The sequence below is a fragment of the Acomys russatus genome, chromosome 16 (assembly GCF_903995435.1).
Source record: "Acomys russatus chromosome 16, mAcoRus1.1, whole genome shotgun sequence".
In the NCBI taxonomy this organism is placed as follows: Eukaryota; Metazoa; Chordata; class Mammalia; order Rodentia; family Muridae; genus Acomys; species Acomys russatus.
Window position 1 is genome coordinate 22,306,115 of NC_067152.1, and position 20,155 is coordinate 22,326,269.

The window sequence follows — 20,155 nt, forward strand, 5'->3', positions numbered from 1 at the left end:
CAGACAGAGGCAGTAAGCCTCAGAGACAATCGCCTCTCAAGAATGAAAGTTTCTTTTTTTCTTCCTGACAGCTGCTAAGATTTACCTTTCCTGCCCTGGTGATTTTCTCTCAGATGCTAATAAATCAGCCTTTCGTTTCCTCCTGAATCTATTTTAAAATTATTTTATTAGCAAGTCACACAATAAGGAACCCCAGTTTCCTACCTTCAGCTGAAACTTGGGAACATAGGCTGGGGTGGAGGTGGGGTGGGGGCAGGGCTGACTCAGTGACTAAGAGCTCCTGTTGCTCTGGCAGAGGAGCTAAGTGTGTGTGACTCCCAGCAGCCAATCACCTGCAACTCCAGCTCCAAAAGCTCTAGTGCCTCCTTTGGATTCCAGGGACATGTGCACAGACATGCATATACCTAGACACAGACAGATGTGCACACGCGCGCGCGCACACACACACACACACAAAATAAAACAAAAACCTTTAAGATGGCTTCATGGCTAGAACATTTGTTGTCCTCACAGAGGACCCTTATTTGTTCCTCGCTACCCACTTGGTGACTCAGAACTATCTATAACTCCAGTTCCAATAACCTTTTCTGGCCTCCACTGCCACCAGGTGCACATGGGGTTCACCTACATACATGCAGGCAGGCAAAAACACCCATACGCATAAGCATAAATAAACCACTAGGAAACACAGACAATAACCACTGAGCTTCAGGGTTGGCTATGTTCTCTGGACAGAGAATCCATCCAGATGAACAAAATGTCTAAGCCGTGGTGTTGTACTGACAGAGTCCATGGACGGGATTGACCCAGACAGGCAGAGTCCCGCCCGAAGAGCATCGGCAACCTCTAGCTAAAAGGCACAGGAATGAGACAGAAAGTGGATGCTGGAGACTTACTCAAGCTTTAGGCCAATTCTAGCTGTGTTTTCATTAAAATATGTTTCATTCAGGACTGGAGAGATGGCTCAGAAGTTAAGCTTACTAACTGTTCATCCGAAGGTCCTAAGCGCAATTCCTAGCCTCACAACCATCTATAATGAGATCTGATGCCCTCTTCTGGCATGCAGCTGTATATGCAGGCAAAACACTATAATAAACAAATCTTTTAAAATATATGTTTTGTTGGAGGGAAGATACGGTTTTTGGTTTGGTTTGGTTTGGTTTGTGTTGTTGTTTTAGATAGGGTTTCTCTGTGTAACAACCCTGGCTGCCCTAGACTCACTTTGTAGACCAGGCTGGCCTGGAACTCACAGAGACCCACCTGCCTCTGCTTCCCAAGTCCTGAGATTGAAGGAGTGTGCAACCACCACTTGGCTTTCATTAAAAAATATATAAACCTGAGTGTGGCAGGGCATACCTGTAATCAGAGAACTCAAGGGGCTGAGGGTAGAAAGCAAATTCCAGGCCAACCCAGGCTACATAGCAAGTCTTTAAAATGAATGGATGAATGAATTTGTGTTAACCTCTAGTAGGTTGATGATTGAGTTCTTGATTTAGTTTATTGATTGTGGTGCTACATTCAAACCCCCACTCCCAGCCCAGTCACTTTTAATGAATTCTTTTTTGTTGTTGTTTTTGTTTTGGTTTGTTTGTTTGTTTGTTTTCGAGACAGGGTCTCTCTGTGTTAGCCTTGGCTGTTTTGGACTCCTTTTGTAGACCAGGCTGGCCTCGAACTCACAGCAATCTGCCTGCCTCTGCCTCCTGAGTGCTGGGATTAAAGGTGTGTGACCTTTCTAATAAATTCCTAACTATCTTTAAATGGTTTCAACTTTAATTCACAGCTTGTCAAGTAGCAATAAATATACCCCAAGTAAACAAAAGTTTTTTGGGGTTTGTTGTTGTTATTTTATTTGTTTGTTTTTATTTTGAGTCCCTCTATGTAGCTCTGGCTATTCTAAAACTCTATGTAGACCAGACTGGCCTTACACTCACAGAGATCTGCCTGTCTCTGCCTCCTGAGTGTTGGGATTAAAGAAGTGTGCCACCAAGCCCGGCACGTACACACACACACACACACACACACACACACACACACACACACACACACACGATTGGGTGGGGCACACATACCAGGCAAGTATGGAGGTCAGAGGACAACTTTCTGCAGCTGGTTTCTCCTTCCCACCTTTTCGTGGTTCCAGGGAGTAGACCCAGGCCTGTCAGGCTTGTGGTACAAACGCCCTTACCCGCTGAGCCATCTCTCACTGGCCCTTTTGCTGTATTTGATGCGAGGAGTTTTACATTTTTGCATGGAGTTCTTCATCCCAGAGAGAGAAGACTTCCACCTTCGTTTCTCCAGTTACTGCTGTGTTTTAAGGATACAGGGGGGCTTCCCATGAGCAATTAAGTTTCCCCCATAATGTGGAATTTAATCTGAAGAACTCATTTGGGTAATTGGCTCCTGGCATCCACCTGGTTTTCAGTGTTAGGGCTGTCCAAATTGCCAGAAACATGATTAACCTGGATTATAGGGATCTGGTGGTTAGGTAAAAGTCAGAAGGCATCAGGACCTTTGTGAAACCTGTTCTCATCTGCCAAAAGCAGTCACTCCTCTTCCCTCTGGCAGAAGGCACACAGGGCTACCTGTGGCGTCTATCAGCATATCAAAGCTCATGGTACCGGCGGGCTCCCTGACATCACAGGCACCTGTTACACATTTCAAAGTCCATGGTAGCACCCCAGCCCTTCCCACCCTGCACTCCCTGGTTCCCTTCCCCGCAGCTACACGTCCTTCGGATACCTGGCTACTCTCACCATTCTCTCTCTTGCTCGCTCACTCTTTCCAGCCGAGCTCTATTCTCTGCCTCTTACTATCTCCACTGTTCTGCTTTCCCATTTCCCTAACGCTCTCTTCCCTCTGGATTCTTCAGATACCGCTGGCCGCTCTCTCTCTCTCTCTCTCTCTCTCTCTCTCTCTCTCTCTCTCTCTCTCTCTCTCTCTCTCTCTCTCTCCCTCTCCTCCCCTCCCTCCCTCTCTCCTTTCTCTCTCTCTCTCATAACTATAATAAAAACCTTAACCTTTTTATTGAGTGACTTGTCAGAACTTTCTTTCCTGCATCCCCTCACATATACTAGGCTACCTAGATTCTCTGCAAGAATAAGCTTGCAATTGAATCAATTTTATAACATACAAATGTTTTCCTAGATGTTTTAGAGAGTCGAGTTTTGTTCTGTGCTGTTCAACCTGTTTTTAAAAAAAACAAAACAGGGTTTCTCTAGCGTAGGCTGACCTTTGAAGCCTCTACAGTAAAAGGATGATGGCTGAAAGACAATACTAACCAGAGTAGAGGGCACTCTGTGCTCACTGGGCCCAGTAATTTGGAAGTTGAGACCGGAACTATGTTCTACTTGAGGTTTTTTTTTTGTTTTGTTTTGTTTTATTTAAGATTTATTTATTATGTATACAGTGTCTGCCTGCATGTACACTTGCTCACCAGAGGAGGGCACCCGATTATAGATGTTTGTAAGCCATCATGTGGTTGCTGGGAATTGAACTCACGACCTTTGGAAGAGCAACTAGTGCTCTTAACCTCTGAGCCATCTCTCCAGCCCTCTACTTGAGGTTTTAATTGATGCTTAAAAATTTAAATACCATGAAGACAGAAAGATGAGGCCAGCCTGGGCTACAAAGCAAGTTTGAAGTCCCAGACTAGGCCCTAGGGTCAATACCCAGCACCACCAAGAGGAAAAAACAACACACTGTAGACCAGGCTGGCATTGAACTCAGAGATCTGCCTGCCTCTGTTTCCCAAGTGCCAGGATCAAAGGCGTGCACCACCACTAGCCAGCTTTGAAGTATACTATTTTTCATTAAGTATGAATTAGACATCTTAACTCCCCAACATGGAGCCTGTTTGGTAACATAGAGCCCTCATGCAAACTAGACAAGCGCCCTACCACTGAGCTACACACCTGGCCTTCCATAATCCTTTCCTGTTCATAGCCATTTCACCCAATTTCAAAAAATCTTTAAAGAGTATAACTTTTTCATTGCCTTAAAGTGAAAGAAAAACTGGGAAGATGACACAGCTGATAAAAGCACTTGCTGTGGGAGTCTGCTGAACTGAGTTTGACCCCAGAGCCCCCACAAAAAGCCAAATGCAGTAGCTCGCATCTAATTTCTACCACAAAATGGGAAAGGGACTCCTTGAATTCCTGGCCTTGGGAGGCTGAGGTAGGCTGATCTGTGTGAGTTCGAGGCCAGCCTGGTCTACATAGTGAGTTCTAGGACAGCCAGGGCTATGCAGGGAGACCCTGTCTCAAAAACAAAAACAAACAAAACAACAAAACCAACAACAGCAAAATGGGAAGAGAGACTAGGAAGGTCAACAGGAAGATTTTCTGCCAGGTAGCCTGGAGCACACTTCACATTGGCAGAGGCAAAAAGGAGCCTGCCCCAACAAGGTGGAAGGTGAGGTCACCTAAAATTTGTCCTCTGACCTCTACACATGCACCACTGTGAAGATATTCACAAGTACGTACACACACGCACACACATACACATGTACACACACAGGCGCGCGCATGCATGCACACGCACACATGCACACATGCACACACACACTAAGTAAACAGAAAAATAAAAAACACAAGAAAATAATTATTGCTTATTCATTGGTTACCAAAATAATCCTATTCCAAAGAAGAGGGAGGTGTTAAAACTGGCCACAGTGGTAATGTGCTTCTGAGCCTAGTCCTATGGAGGCAGAGGAAGGACCTGGCATTCAAGGTCATTCTGGGATACATGGTTAATTCAAAGCCAGCCTTGGCTCCATGAAACGCCATCTCAAAAATCAGAAAGAGGAAAAGAAGAGGGGGGAAGAGGGTTGGAAAGCTGGCAGGATGGCTAGACACGTCCAGAGGTAAAGATGTTCGCTACCCTGATGACATGAACTTGACCCCCTGCAAACAACAAGGTAGGAGAAAAGTTGCCCCCCCTCCACCTCCTGTGTATGCGCTGCAGACAAAAGCCATCCTCAGAAGTCCACAACTTCACTGAAGTTAATTTGAGCTCATTTAAAGAAATGTGTTGTTCAAGTGAGTCCAGGACAGCCAAGACTACACAGAGAAACCCTGTCTTGAAAAACCAAACCAAAACCAAACCAACCACCCAAACAAACAAACAAACTGTCATTCAAGGGCCAAGGGAGGAAAATGTAATATTGGAACGAAAGTCTTTGCCAGGACACCGGATGTGATGCTGATGTCAAGTGCACCGTTACCACTTCAAGAAGTTGGGACTAGCCGGGCGTGGTGGTGGTGGTGGTGGCGCACGCCTTTAATCCCAGCACTCGGGAGGCAGAGGCAGGCGGATCGCTGTGAGCTCAAGGCCAGCCTGGTCTACAAAGTGAGTCCAGGGCAGCCAAGACTACACAGAGAGACTCTGTCTTGAAAAAAAAAAAAAAAAAGAAGAAGAAGAAGAAGAGGAAGAAGGAAGAAGTTGGGACTTTTGTATTTCCAGGACCTAGTAAGACAGCCAGCACATAGGGGTGGCACCCAATATCTGGCTTTGGTTTTGTTTTTTTATTTTTTTATTTTTTTAAGTGTGTGTATGTGTGTGTGTGTGTGTGTGTGTGTGTGTGTGTGTGAGAGAGAGAGAGAGAGAGAGAGAGAGAGAGAGAGAGAGAGAGAGAGAGAGAGAGAGAGAGAATGTGTAAGTACCTGAGGAGTCCTAAGCAGAGTTTCAGACTCCCTTGGAGCTGCAGTCACAGGCGCTCATGGCCTGCTAGACATCAGCTCTGGGAATCAAACTCGGGGCCTCCGCACTGGCGCTATGTGCTTTTACCTCCTGAACCACCTCTCCAGCCCGCAACATTTGTTAAATGAAATTTTAGTACATGGCCCAAATACCCAAAAACCCATAGAATTGAGCTGAAATCCAACCAGCTCCTTCCAGAATGGTCCTGGGACAACCTCCTCCCTCGGTTTCCCCAACTGTAAAATGGAGATTTCAGCAGGATATTCTTCATAGACGTTGTTAGAAACGCTACTGAAAGATCCGCTCTGCGCTACAGCCCATGCACCCACGTTGGTCTCCTGGTTCCTTCCCACTTTGTGCTCAGGGATTTCTGTACACTTTACAGAGAAATATGATCCCAGAGCCCACTCTTTAGTGCTCCACAGGGTATTAAAATGAACTTTTCTCGCTTTTGGAGACAAAGTCTCATATAGCCCAGGCTGGCCTCGAACTCACAACATAGCAAAAGATGACCCTGAACAGCAGGAATAACTGCAACACACACCACCACACTGGCTTTTGATTTTTTGTTGTTGGTGGTGGTTTTTTCTCAAGATAGGGTTTCTCTGTGTAGCCTTGGCTATCCTGCACTCGCTTTGTAGACCAGGCTGGCCTTGAACTCACAGCGATCCGCCTGCCTCTGCCTCCTTAGTGCTGGGATTAAAGGCACACTGGCTTTAGAAACAGATGTAGTAATTAACATATAATCAGTTTAGTTTATGGGACATTAATCTCTTCCTGCGTCGGTGGGGCGGGTGTGTTGAGGGGAGCTGTCCGTTTTTTAGAGGTAGAATTTCACTGGCTGGAAGAGATGTGTCCCTAAGCCACACTGGCCAGCACCATACAGTAGAAACGGGAAAATAGCAAACAGCATTAAAAATGTAGATCTAAACATATAATTCCAGCTTTTGTTTTGTTTTGTTTTTTTGTTTTTCGAGACAGGGTCTCTCTGTGTAGCCTTGGCTGTCCTGGACTCGCTTTGTAGACCAGGCTGGCCTCGAACTCACAGCGATTCTCCCAGGTGCTGGGATTAAAGGCGTGTGCCACCACACCAGGCCACAATTACAGCTTTTTATAAGTGGAGGAAAGACGAAGTTTGCCCCAACTTGTGCCAGCCTTAAGCTCACTGGCATCATTCCTGTTGGTTAAGTCTGTTAAACATGAGTCCCAGCTTCCGCCTCCTCCCTCATGCAGGAAGGAGGAAGCTACGGGAGTGCGGGTTTTTTGGTTTTTGTTTGTTTGTTTGTTTGTTTTCTTTTTGTTTTTTCCAGAGTTGAGGACCGAACCCAGGGCCTTGCGCTCTACCACTGAGCTAAATCACCAACCCCTTTTCTGTCTTTTTTTTTTTTTTTTAATAGCTACGGGAATGTGGAAGGACACTGAGACTCCTGGAAACCCTCAGCAATGGGCAAAGGCCAAGGTTTGCCATCCTCCCTTCTCTTCCCGTATCCTTTGTGAAACAGGTGAGTGCTTTAAAAAAAAACAACATAAAAATACGGATCTCTGTAAGTTAGAAGCCAGCCCGGTCTACAGTGCAAGTTCCAGGACAGCCAGAGCTGTTACACAGAGAAATCCTGTCTTTAAAAAAAAAAAAAAACTAACAATAAAACAAAAATTAAAATAAAATAAATAAATAACATCATAACATAATATAAAAATCTTAGTGCATAGTCATCAGCAAGCGTCTTACCACTGAGCAACACCCTCGGCCCATTTTAAAGTGTTGAGACATGGTCTACAAAGCGAGTCCAGGACAGTCAAGACTACACAAAGAAACCTTCTCTCGAAAAACCAAAATAAATAAAAATAATAAATAAATAAAGTGTTCAGACAGGATCTCCATCTGGCCTCAGAATTGTAGGCCTATCTCCCAAGTAGTTAGGATTGAGCCCAAGGCTTCCTGGGTGTCAGGCAAGCACTCCACCAACTGAGCTACAACCCCCTTAACTGTACTTCTTTCTTTCATTCTTTCTTTTTCTTCAGAGAAGATAATCTTTGAAGTGTGTAACGCACACAAAACTGCTTTCTAACTCACAACGCTCAGTTCTGATCCTTCCAGGTACTTTTGTAAAAATTAATCAAACACGTATGTCCAAGTACATTTTTTTTCGGCGTTCATTTTTAAGTAACCTTTGAGCCTCTTCAGAGGTCGGTGCTGTGGTGCACTGAGGTACAACCGAGCGAGCGTCTTACTCCAGACCTGACTTTCTGAAATCCTTAGGTCTGCGAGGGCTGCTATGGAACCTTCTGGAAAGAACTCAGGGACCAATGTTCCTGCGCTTGCTTAAGCCCGCATCCTACAGCTGCTCCCCGGGTCGGGTCGGCGCCTCAGGGCTGCTACCTGGGCACCCAGCACCCCCCCTCCCAAAGGCACGACCCACGCACGAACCTGCCCGGGTGTGCTCTTGGCCACCTCCTGGTCGATTTTTTTCCTACGGGGAAAACGGTTCCCGGTTTGGCCGGGCGCAGCGGCGGAGGCAGAGGGCTAAGGGGGGAGGCCGCGGGGGGGGGGGGGGCGGTAAAAGGAGGAGGTTTCTGCAAAGGAAGGTACGCGCCGTGCCGGGCGATTGCTGCCACCCAAGTGAAAACTCCCGGGGCTCCACGGGTCACCTGCCCGCTGTCTGAGCTCTCCGGTGTGCCGCCTCCACACCTGTTCCTCCCCAACATCGCGCCCTCAAGTTCCTCGGGGCCCGGGGACACTTACTAGCTGGAAGTCATCGCCGCTCGCTCTAGCCACCTCTCTGCCGACTGCCTGGCGCAGGTCGGGACCGGAGCAGGAAAAAGCAGCGAGTCCACGGCACGGTACCCGCCCACATCCCACATCCCCCGCCCAGGCGCTGGACCTTGCCTTGCGCCCAGGCTGTGTTCCAATAGTTTTTGCCATCATGTGGGTTGATCCTTTATGACTCTGAAGCTCCAGGGGCCCATTATCCCGGGAACGAGGTGGTCCCAGCGGCGACCACCGCCCCAGCTTTTCCTACTTGAAGACTTGCGAGAGATAGCTCCTAACGCTTAATTTACATGTATAAACTACCGCAGCCCCAAAAGACAGTTCTGCAAATTGAGGCAAGGTGAGGGCAATCATACAGTAAGCAGCGTAAACCGGCTTCGACCCACTTTGGGTGTATTCTACGTTCCTTGGGTTCGGGGCTAAGAATGCAACCCACCTCTGATAAACCCCCCAGGCCAGCCCAGGACATCTCCTTAGTGGGCTGGTCTTTCTGAGGGAGGTAGAGCGCTTAGACTGGAACCAGGTGAAGCTGGTTCATTCATTGCTTTCCCTCATCAGAAACAAATGGCGTCACCCTACTTGTTGTGTTCCCTCTCCGGGGTAGTCCTCTAGGCTGTGGGGGCGGGTCTTAGCACACCTTAGTTAACCTAGGTGCTCAGTTCCGCAACACCCCCCCCCCCCCGCGCGCGCCCCTCTCCTCCACCGCGCGCTTCTCTCCAAATCCTTCCTCTTTCTCCACCTCCCTGGGTCAGCAAGCGTATCCACCCTACAGAGAAACAGTCTCCTAGCTCACTCCTACATCTCCCTGTCACCTCGTCCCCCACCTGCCCTTCCACAGCTTAAATCTCTGTTCTCCCTAATGTAGCCTTTGCCCTACCTCCACCTTTCCCCGCAACGCTCCGCCGCTAACTGTCGTGAAGAGACCCCAGGAAAGTAAAACTGCAGCTGTTTGTAGTCCAAACCCTCTTACAAGAACTTTAGCCGGCCACATGATGCTTTTTTGTTTGTGACGGGAGAAAAAGTGAATTTCCCACGAAATTGTTCCGCATCTGTATTTGTGAAACCCTTTTCGAAATGTGTTGGGGGTGGTTTTCCGGAGGCTCTTCTCTAAGCTTAGAGTTCTACGGTTTGATTTTCGCCCAGCCAACTTGCGGAGGCCAGGCCGCTAGTTTCTCTTAGACGGAGCATTGCGTGCGATCCTCTGCTTACACGTGGTGGTATATATTTCTTTATAGCTTGCTGCGTCCCAAAAAGGAAGAAAGGCTGAAAAGGAAGTAATTCTAAATACCCAAACCAGAAGAAAGATACTGTCAAACATTTCCAAAGCCAGGTAGGTACCCGTGATGGGGCACACCTGTAACCCCAGGAGGATCAGAATTCAAAGTCACTCACCCTTACTGGGAGAGTGAGGGAGCTTGAAGCAGAGAATTCAAATCTGGATTTGCTCTGGGTTAACTGACTCCAATGGGGCGGAACTTTGGTCTTTTCCCTTAATGTGACACCGATTCATGTGACTGAGTTAATCACTGTTGTGTTTAATCCAAGAAATCTCTATTAAAGGAATATTGGGTTCATTCTAATACAACCATAGCAAAATTTTTGTTAGTTCCACTGATATACCTTTCCTCTTAGCGGCTGAGACATCCAAGTCAGACTCCGGAGTGAGCCGTCCCTTTTCCTGCCCAGATCCCAAGTTCTAACTTTCCTTTTATCCTGCCCCTATAAGGCTCCACTGTAGAGAGAGGTCCTGTTTCAGATGCAGGACTAAGGACTGTTGCACAGAAGCCAAAAAGAATCCGGACACCTTGTGGGGTTTCTCACCAAGTCTATTAGTATCAGGTAAAGCTTTTGTTAAAAACCCAAAAGGATTCAAGGCCAGCCTGGTCTACAGAGTGAGTCCAGGACAGCCAAGGCTACACAGAGACACCGTGCCCCAAAACACACACACACACACACACACACACACACACACACCAAAAAACCCTAAAGGAGCTGGAGAGAAGATGGCTCAGTGGTTAAGAGCACTGACTGCTCTTCAAGAGGACCGGGGTTCAATTCCCAGCACCCACATGGCAGCTCACAACTGTCTGTGACTTCAAGATCTGACACCCTCATGCAGATATGCATGCAGGCAAAACACCGATGTGCATAAAAAATAAATAAATAAATTGAAAAAAACTAAACAAAAAGAAGCTGAGTGCGATGGCACGCTCCTTTAATCCCAGCACTCGGAAGGCAGAAGCAGGTGGATCTCTGTAAGTTCAAGGCCAGCCTGGTCTACAAAGCAAGTCCAGGACAGCCAAGGAGACAGACACAGAAAGAAAAAATTGTAGAAAGAGAGAACTTTCGTAGTAGCTGAATAAATAGGGTCTCCTGAAGGAAGGGTACAGGAAGAGGGCAGGAAGGGTTGTTTCCTCCAGGTATATGTGACCATCTCCCCCTACACACACCTCAGGAAGCCGAGGGACCTGAGCTTCACATCCCTGCCACAGAATAAGGAAAACAATAGTAATCTCTACAATAATAATGCTACACCTATGGCCACTCCCTAACAGAAGGCAGGGAGAATGGCAGGACCTGAGATGCCACACGTATCTACTACTCCTTTCTGTGATCAAACTGCAAGTGTTCTTGGGGAGAGCAGCTATGAGGGAGGAAGTTAACTGAAGCAGAGCTCCATGCTTCAGCTCCCATGAGGCAGTCCTCCAGAGCGGAAAGATTTTGTGGTCATGCAGGTAACTCACTCACCTCACACTCTTGGAAACAGGCCCAGTGAACTCATTGGATCTACACACTGAACTTGGGTGCAACCGTTTCTTTGTTCCGTCATTGGCTCTCTACCTGGGGTAACTATGTTAAGTAGCTAGTCAAACATTAGCAGGATTGGAGGCCATTGGCCATGGACCCACCCACCCTTCTGTAGTCAGCTCTCCCACCTCTTATGCCTTGAGACACTGTCTCACTATGTCACACTGACCTCCTGACCTTCCTACCTCTACTTCTGCAAGGGCTGGGATTATAGACCTGTGTCTTCATGCCTAGCTTACGTATATATGTACACCGAATGCGTGTCTGGCGCCCCCAGAGGCCAGAAGAGGGCATTGGATGCCCTGGAGCTGGAGTTACCCGCAGTAGTGAGCTGTCCAACATGGATGCTGGAAGTCATCCTCTTCAAGGTCATCAAGTACTTAAACTGCTGAGCCATGGGCTGGAGAGGTGGCTCAGTGGTCCTGAGTCCAACTTCTAACAACCACATGGTGGCTCACAAGCTTCTATAGTGTGATCTGATGCACTCTTCTGGCCTGCAGGTGTACATGCAGATAGAGCACTCACTCATATACACAAAATAAATAAATCTTTTTAAAAATATACATCCCAGCCAGGTGTGGTGGTGCACGCCTTTAATCCCAGCACTCAGGAGGCAGAGGCAGGTGGATCGCTGTGAGTTCGAGGCCAGCCTGGTCTACAAAGTGAGTCCAGGACAGCCAAGGCTAACACAGAGAGACTCTGTCTTGGAAAAAAAATTTTTTTGCATCCCAGCATTTGTGAGGCAGAGGCAGGTGGATCGGTGTGAGTTCAAGGCCAGCCTGGTCTACAAAGTGAGTCCAAGGCAGCCAGGGCTAACACAGAGAAACCCTGTCTTGAAAAACAAAACAAAACAAAACAAATTGCTGAGCCTTTTCTCTAGCCTCCAACTCCCAAACTCATTCATTTATTGATTGAACCCCCCCCCCCTTTGAGTCCTTCATGTACCCTATCAATCCTTGCCAAGTGGAAAGCTAGCGGAGATTTTCTCCATTTCAGTCAGTAGTCTGTCTTTTCATTGTTTTCCTTTGCTGTGCAGAGTCTTTCTAATTTTATACAATTCTCATTTATTCATCCATGTGATTGTTTCCCTGGGCTACTGCAATACGTCTTGGAAAGTACATCCCCTGCTTACATCTTCTGGATTTTTTCTCAAGCAGCTTTAAAGTTTCAGATTAGCCACTGAGGTCTTTGATAGGTTTGCCTTGAATTTGTTGTGCCAGGGGAGAGATAGGCATCTGGTTTCATTCTTGGGCCTGTGAACGCCCAGTTTTCCAAGCACCATTCGTAGAAAGGCTGTATTTTTCTCCAATATATGTTGTCTTGAGCTGGAGAGATGGCTCAGAGGTTAAGAGCAGCTTAGGCTCTTCCAAAGGTCTTGAGTTCAAATTCCCAGTCAACCACATGGTGGCCTACAACCATCTATAAAGAGCTCTGGAGCCCTTTTCTGGTGTCCTGGTGTACATGCAAGCAGGACACTGTATAGCTAATAAATAAATAAATATGTTGTCTGGCAACTTTAATGAAGTGCAGTGGCTGTGCCTATGTGGCTTTATTTATGGGATGTCTTTTGACTTTGAAACACGGCAGTGTAATCTACACAGATATGTTGGGCTGCACTCATAGCTATTCTAGAACATTTGCAGCCCAAGGTCTGTGTGGTTTGTGTGTGTGGGGGGGGTGGGTGTCAGCATCATGCTGTTCTGTTTTCATGGCTCGGACATATACCTTGAAGTCTGGCGTTGTGATGGCTCTGGCCGCTGCTCTTTTTCTCATTGCTGTGGATGTTCTGGGGGTACATTTGAATTTACACATTAACTCTGCCAATCCATGCACTTGGGGCCTCTTTCCATCTTCGCGTGTGTTGTTCAGTTCCAAACTCTCTCTTTAGTCACGTGTGGGGGTTCACACATGTTCTCTCAGCATTTGGGAAGTGGAGGCAGGAAAGTCAGGAGTTGAACTTTATCCTCAGCTTCATAGTGAGTTCTCACTTCCTTGCTTAGGTTAGGCCTATTACTAGGTGGGTTTTTTTTTTTTGTTTTGTTTTGTTTTTTAACCCTCTTGTGAATGAAAGTGTTGTTCTGATTTCTTTTTCCTTTTTTTCTTTCTTTCTCTTTGGTTTTTCGAGACAGGGTTTCTCTGTGTACCCTTGGCTGTCCTGAACTCACTTTGTAGACCAGGCTGGCCTCGAACTCACAGAGACCCGCCTGCCTCTGCATCCCAAGCGCTGGGATTAAAGGTGTGTGTGCCACCACACACAACTTAAATTTAACTTTTGTCACAGAACATTTATTGTCACAAGAATTTTTTTTTTTTTTTTTTTGTCACAAGATATTTATTGTTTGTGCACTCAAGGCAACTTGAAGAGCAAAGAAAACAGACGCAAAGTAGAAGCAGCCACGCAACAAGGTTTTAGCATGCTGAAAAATCTCAGGTCCAAATCAAGAATGTTGTTCTTTAACAAAAACAGCCTGAATCTTTGTAATGGAACGAGTGGCAAATGAGCCAAACACGCTTCTTCCTAGGAAAAATCCAGCCCAGTGGACTCCATCAAAACCACTACACGGACTATTTATCCTGAGAACGGGACAGTTTAGCTGTCACATGGCAGGACACCGACAACTCCCATCCAACTCCCTGCACAGCACCTTTTCACTGAAAGACCCTGGATGAAGCACCTGATATGCTTGCTTGAAAGTCTTTCAGGGGCTGGAAAGATGGCTCAGAGGTTAAGAGCACTTGTCTGTTCCTCTAAAGATCCTGAGTTCAATTCCCAGCAACCATATGATGTTAATAAATAAATCTTTTTTTTTTTTTTTTTTGGTTTTTTCGAAACAGGGTTTCTCTGTGTAGCCTTGGCCATCCTGGACTCACTTTGTAGACCAGGCTGGCCTCGAACTCACAGCGATCCGCCTGCCTCTGCCTCCCGAGTGCTGGGATTAAAGGCGTGCGCCACCAACCGCCTGGCATAAATCTTTTTTAAAAAGATTTATTTATTATATATACAGTGCTCTGCCTGCGTGTGCACCTACAACACCAGAAGAGGGCACCAGATCACATCACAGATGGTTGTGAGCCACCATGTGGTTGCTGGGAATTGAACTCAGGACCTTTGGAAGAGCAGACAGTGCTCTTAACCTCTCAGCCATCTCTCCAGCTCAATAATAAATAAATCTTAAAGAAAAAAAAAAGTCTTTCAGGACTGACTTCACAATGACCAGGATAATAATTACACTTAATACCAGGTTGTGCTATTGCGTTATTTTCCTTAAAGTCTAGATGATGACGACGACGGCGACGACGACGACGATGTTCGGTATTTTTTGTTTTTGTTTTGTTTTCCAGACAGGGTTTCTCTGTGTAACAGCTCTGACTGTTCTGGAACTTGCTTTGTAGACCAGGCTGGTCTCGAACTCACAGAGATTCCTCTTGCCTCTGCCTCCCAAGTGCTGGGATTAAAGGTGTGCACCACCACTGCCCAGCATTATTTTTATTATTTTATTTATTGATTGATTCATTTATTTACTTATTGGTTTTTCTGTGTAACAACCCTGACTGGCCTAGAACCAGGCTGGCTTTGAACTCACAGAGATCCATGTGCCTCCGCCTAACCACCACAGCAGGCTTATTTGCTGCTTCTTGAGCTGGACTCTGCATAATCAGAGGCAGTAGGAAGGAGTTCAGTCCCTGACAAATTGGCTTCTGTTAGCCACTAGGGATATTTGGTTATTGCTGGATGCACCCCCCCCCCTCCGAGTGTCATGGACTGGAATACAATGGAGGAAGACCAGGCATTAGTGAGGAAATCCCCCGTGTGAAAGAAGGCTCGCTAGAACAGAAAGGACTAACTCCACAGCAGAGGTAATTCGTCAAGGAGTTTTGAAGAGACAACCAATGCAGCAATGGGATTGCCCATGCACTGTGTTGGACTTTGCTAACAGTTCTGTTCCTGTTTACTAAGGCCCCAGCTACCGCTATGTGCTTGGAATGGACAATGGTGGGTCTTAGGATTCTGTGTACCTTCAATTAAAAGATTCTGGAATAGACAGACTTGGTGGCACATGCTCTTAATCCCAGCACTTGAGAGACAGAGGCAGGTGGAGCTCAAGGCCTACCTTGTCTACAAAGTGAGTTCAGGACAGCCACTGCTCTGTTACACAAAGAAACCCTGTCTCAAAATAAATAAATAAATAAATAAAATGAATTTTAAAAATTAAAAAAGGCTGGGCGGGGTGGCGCACGCCTTTAATCCCAGCACTTGGGAGGCAGAGGCAGGCAGATCGCTGTGAGTTCAAGGCCAGCCTGGTCTATAAAGTGAGTCCAGGACAGGCAAGGCTACACAGAGAAATTGATAACTCTTTCCATAGACAGTGTTGAGGACCATCTTGCCTGGAGCAAGGACATCAATGCTTACAATGGTGATGAGCTCACAGAGAAGTTACCATTCCATGTGTCCTTGCAGCAAGTTCAGTAGAAACATCCTGTCGTGATCACACATGAAGTCCTTAGGTCACCATACTTCTGAGTCATTAAACGGAAATGGCACCAAAAAAAAAAAAAAGAAAAGAAAAAAGAAAGAAAAGCCGGGCGTGGTGGCGCACGCCTTTAATCCCAGCACTCGGGAGGCAGAGGCAGGCGGATCGCTGTGAGTTCGAGGCCAGCCTGGTCTACAAAGTGAGTCCAGGATGGCCAAGGCTACACAGAGAAACCCCTGTCTCGAAAAACCAAAAAAAAAAAAAAAAAAAAAAAAAAAGAAAAAAGAAAGAAAAAAGAAAAAAGAAAAGGAAGAGGCCGGGCATGGTGGTGGCATGCCTTTAATCCCAGCACTCAGGAGGCAGAGGCAGGTGGATCGCTGTGAGTTTGAGGCCAGGCTGGTCTACAAAGTGAGTCCAGGACAGCCAAGGCTACACAGAAAAACCCTGTCTCGGAATAACAACACAACAACAACAACAAAGTAGCAAATGCCATCTTCAGTGATACGGAGGCGTAAAGTCAAACACAGTCTTTCCTCCCCAAATTGCTTTGGTCCTGGTGTTTCCCCTTAGCAATAGTGACCCTAACTAGGACACTAGCTTATATAATGCCAGAAAGTGCCATCCAGGATGCAGAACCAGCGCCAGGGACCCTGATCAGCTATGATCGTGTCACCCAAGACACACCTGTCTCAGTAAGCAATAGGTGACTATACAATGGTGTTGGTCAGCTGCCTAGGTTCCAGCTGCCGAGAGCTGCCCTTGAGCCCATAAGGAAGCCCACACTCTTGCTCCTGTAAATTACCCTCAGTAAAGTCGCTTGGTGGAGTCATTTCCTTGGTTTGGCATTTCCCTAGAAAGGGCTAGAAAGGGTCTATTTAGAGAAGGGTGTAAATTGGGCCCATAAGGCAGTCAAGAGGAACTATAAAACAGGAGAGCAAACAGGATCTGTCTGGTTCATTCAAAAGCAGCTGTAGGGCTGAAGGGAGGGAGGGTTCAGATGTTAAAAAAAAAAAAAAAGAAAAAAAGAAAGAAAAGAAAAAGAAGGGCTGGAGAGATGGCTCAGTGGTTAAGAGCGCTGCCTGCTCTTCCAGAGGTCCTGAGTTCAATTCCCAGCAACCACATGGTGGCTCACAACCATCTATGATGTGATCTGATGCCCTCTCCTGCAGATAAAGCACTCATATACAATAAATAAATTAATTTTAAAAGAAAGAAAGAAAAAGAAAAAAGCACTGCTTTTCCTGAGGACCCAAATTTGGATCCCAGCAACCACACCAGGGAGCTTATAACCACCCTAGCTCTGGGGGATCCAATGGTCTTTTCGGGCCTCCTAGGCCCCCACATAGCCATACATAGCACACACACATAAAGTATAAAAAGTTGTAATATGCCGGGCGTAGTGGCGCACGCCTTTAATCCCAGCACTCGGGAGGCAGAGGCAGGTGGATCGCTGTGAGTTCGAGGCCAGCCTGGTCTACAAAGTGAGTCCAGGACGGCCAAGACTACACAGAGAAACCCTGTCTCAAAAAAAAAAAAAAAAAAAAGTTGTAATAATAGCTATTACAGTCTCACTTTAGGGTGCTGGGAGGATAGCTTGGTTGGCAAAGGGCTTGTTGTGAGAGCATGGGGGTTTGCAACTTGGATCCACACTACCCATGAAAAAGCCAGACCTGGAGACAAGGGTCTATAATCCTAGGACTGGGAGGTGAAGACCAGCAGCTTCCTGAGACCCTGCCTAAAAAATAAGCAGGAAAGTGGTACAGACAGATGCCTGCATCAACCTTTAGTCTCCACTTGAGAGCATTGACACACAGACAGGTTTGCTGGTACACAGCCGCCCCCTACACCCCCACAAACAGGCAATCACCCATGTGAACCTGTATATACATAACTTTCTCTCTCTCTCTCTCTCTCTCTCTCTCTCTCTCTCTTTCTCTCTCTCTCTCTTTCTCTCTCTTTCTCTCTCTCATACACACACACACACACACACACACACACACACACACACACACACATACACACACACACACTCACCCCATAGCATTTTGGCCCAGGAACCACCATGTAGAACTTAAGGAAACCGGATTTTGTTTCCATTTTCTAGAAAGAGTAACCCTTTTCTTTTTCTTGGTTGATATTTATAACCATAAATTCCTAGTGATGGATGTTTATGAGCATTAACGTGGTTTCCTAGACTCCCCAAAACAATACAATAATCATTATTTGAATTCTAAAAACCTGTCTAGGATATAGGATTTTCTGTTTTAATTAGTTTAAATATACTTAATGTCATATTCAGCAGATCTCTGATAAGCTTGAGGGCCAGCATCTCTGTGCTCAGTCCTCTTCTGTCTTTAGCTATCTGTTGTAATTTACATCTTACAAACATAAAGCAGAATGCTATAATCTATAATCTGCAGATAAGTGCTAGAGGACCACATCTATCTAATTTTAGTATATCTGAATTGCATGTTTCTAGCTATATATTGGCTGATTATTTTAGAAAACACCTGTGATTAATGGACCTAGTACCTAACAAAACCATACGTTTTAATTATTTTAAACAGTTTGTGATAGTAGCTCTTAACTTTACACACTAGGTGTGGTTAAAGTACCAGTACAGCCCAAGAATGCTTATTACTAGGCCTATAATTATTATTACAGCAGTATTTTCTAACCCACTAGCAATTAATCAAGACACAGATACCTGTTCTATTTTGAAATAGCCTTAGTTAACCTGGGGCAGGGCAGATATTAATCTCTTAAACTATTTTTCATAGTGGGGGAGGTATGGGATCCCTGTTCCAATCCCATGTCATCTGTTTTTAATAATTTTTATCAAGTTATCTCCAATCCATAATCTCAAATACTTGTTAATGTTCTTTATCTGGGCCAAATCTCCATCTATGTCAGCCATGTGTTTTTTATTTTTATTTTTTTTTTAAACTTTTTTATACAACTTACAGCTCTTTGTCCAGGGTCTGGCAATGATTTCCAGTGTCTCTCTGAGGACATCTATGTTAGGTTAATATCTACTTATAAGTGAATATATATCATTGTTTGTCAGAACACACATTTTCCTGCACTCCCAAATGCACCTGTTCTTTCTACTGGAGTGGCTTTGCCTTTAATGTAAGGAAACACTAACAGCTGAACAATTTTATCCCCTGCATTAATTTGTATCTCCTGCTTTACACATGCCCTGATTTTTAATATTTTTTATAATCTTTATCTATAATACCTGGATGCACAATAAGACCTTGAGGAATCACATACCATTTTTAAGAATTATATACAATACCTTAAAAGAGTTGATACACAGTATGCTTTAATCAAAATATAACCTTCCTGGCAATCACTCATGACCGTAAATACAATCAAAGATATTTTAGGAATATAATTATTCATGAAGCAACCAATAATCTGTATTTTTAAAATTATTTTTAACAGTTAATAATAAAATGAAAACCATTAAATTTGAGCTCTTTTACCTTCAGCATCAAAATCTCTAAATATAGCGGCTGGAAACTTTCCTGGCTCTTACATGGCATCATAGACTATAATTTTAATTTTATATCCATATATAAAGATTTGGACAACCAAAACCCATCTATGCCACCTAGGGAATGAGGCATCATTTTCTTGGAATTGTTTTATTAACTATCAGGTAACTAACTGACCCATTGATATAGCTGACCATGAACTGTATTAGTTATTAGGACAACTTTAAGTATATTTCTGAACTAATATCAAAGCTAAACTTTTAATCATAGATGCTGCTCGTTAATAGACTGGCAATCTTTTTTTTTTTTTTTTTTTTTGAGACAGGGTTTCTCTGTGTAGCCTTGGCTGTCCTAGACTCACTTTGTAGACCAGGCAGATCTACCTGCCTCTGCCTCACGAGTGCTGGGATTAAAGGCGTGCGCCACCACGCCCGGCCTAGACTGGCAATCTTGTTGATTTTTTCACACTCTGTCATTAAGACTGAACAGTAAAGGCTAGCTTAAAAGACAGGAGTTGTCCTTGGTGCTAAAGCAAGGCACTGAATGCCGTTGGCAGCCTTCAATAGAGAGGTAAATTTTTTTTTTTTTTAAAGATTTATTTATTATGTATACAGTATGCAGCAGATCACATTATAGGTGGTTGTGAGCCACCATGTGGTTGCTGGGAATTGAACTCAGGACCTCTGGAAGAGTAGAGTAGAGTAGTCAGTGCTCTTAACCGCTGAGCCATCTCTCCAGCCCCAAGAGGTAAATTTTCCATAACCAAACAGGCTGCCAGCCTTGTGACTATTTTTAGCCAAGGTGGCAGAGAGGCTACAGCCTTACCCATTTTTATCACTGAATTAATATGGCAGTAGCCATGTGGGGTTAGAGGCTGTGGCGGCCAATTAAACACATAGTTATAT

General features: G+C 45.3%; 1 protein-coding gene across 1 annotated transcript in view; it reads right to left on the minus strand.

Annotated features, from left to right (window-relative positions):
- Positions 1 to 8,537, minus strand: part of B4galnt2 (beta-1,4-N-acetyl-galactosaminyltransferase 2) — a 49,318-nt gene extending 40,781 nt beyond the window's left edge. Inside the window, exon 1 of the mRNA XM_051158376.1 lies at positions 8,441 to 8,537. Coding sequence (XP_051014333.1) covers positions 8,441 to 8,454 — 14 coding nt within the window. The 5' untranslated portion in view covers positions 8,455 to 8,537. The remainder of the gene's footprint in view (positions 1 to 8,440) is intronic.
- Between the last annotated feature and the right edge of the window lie 11,618 nt (positions 8,538 to 20,155).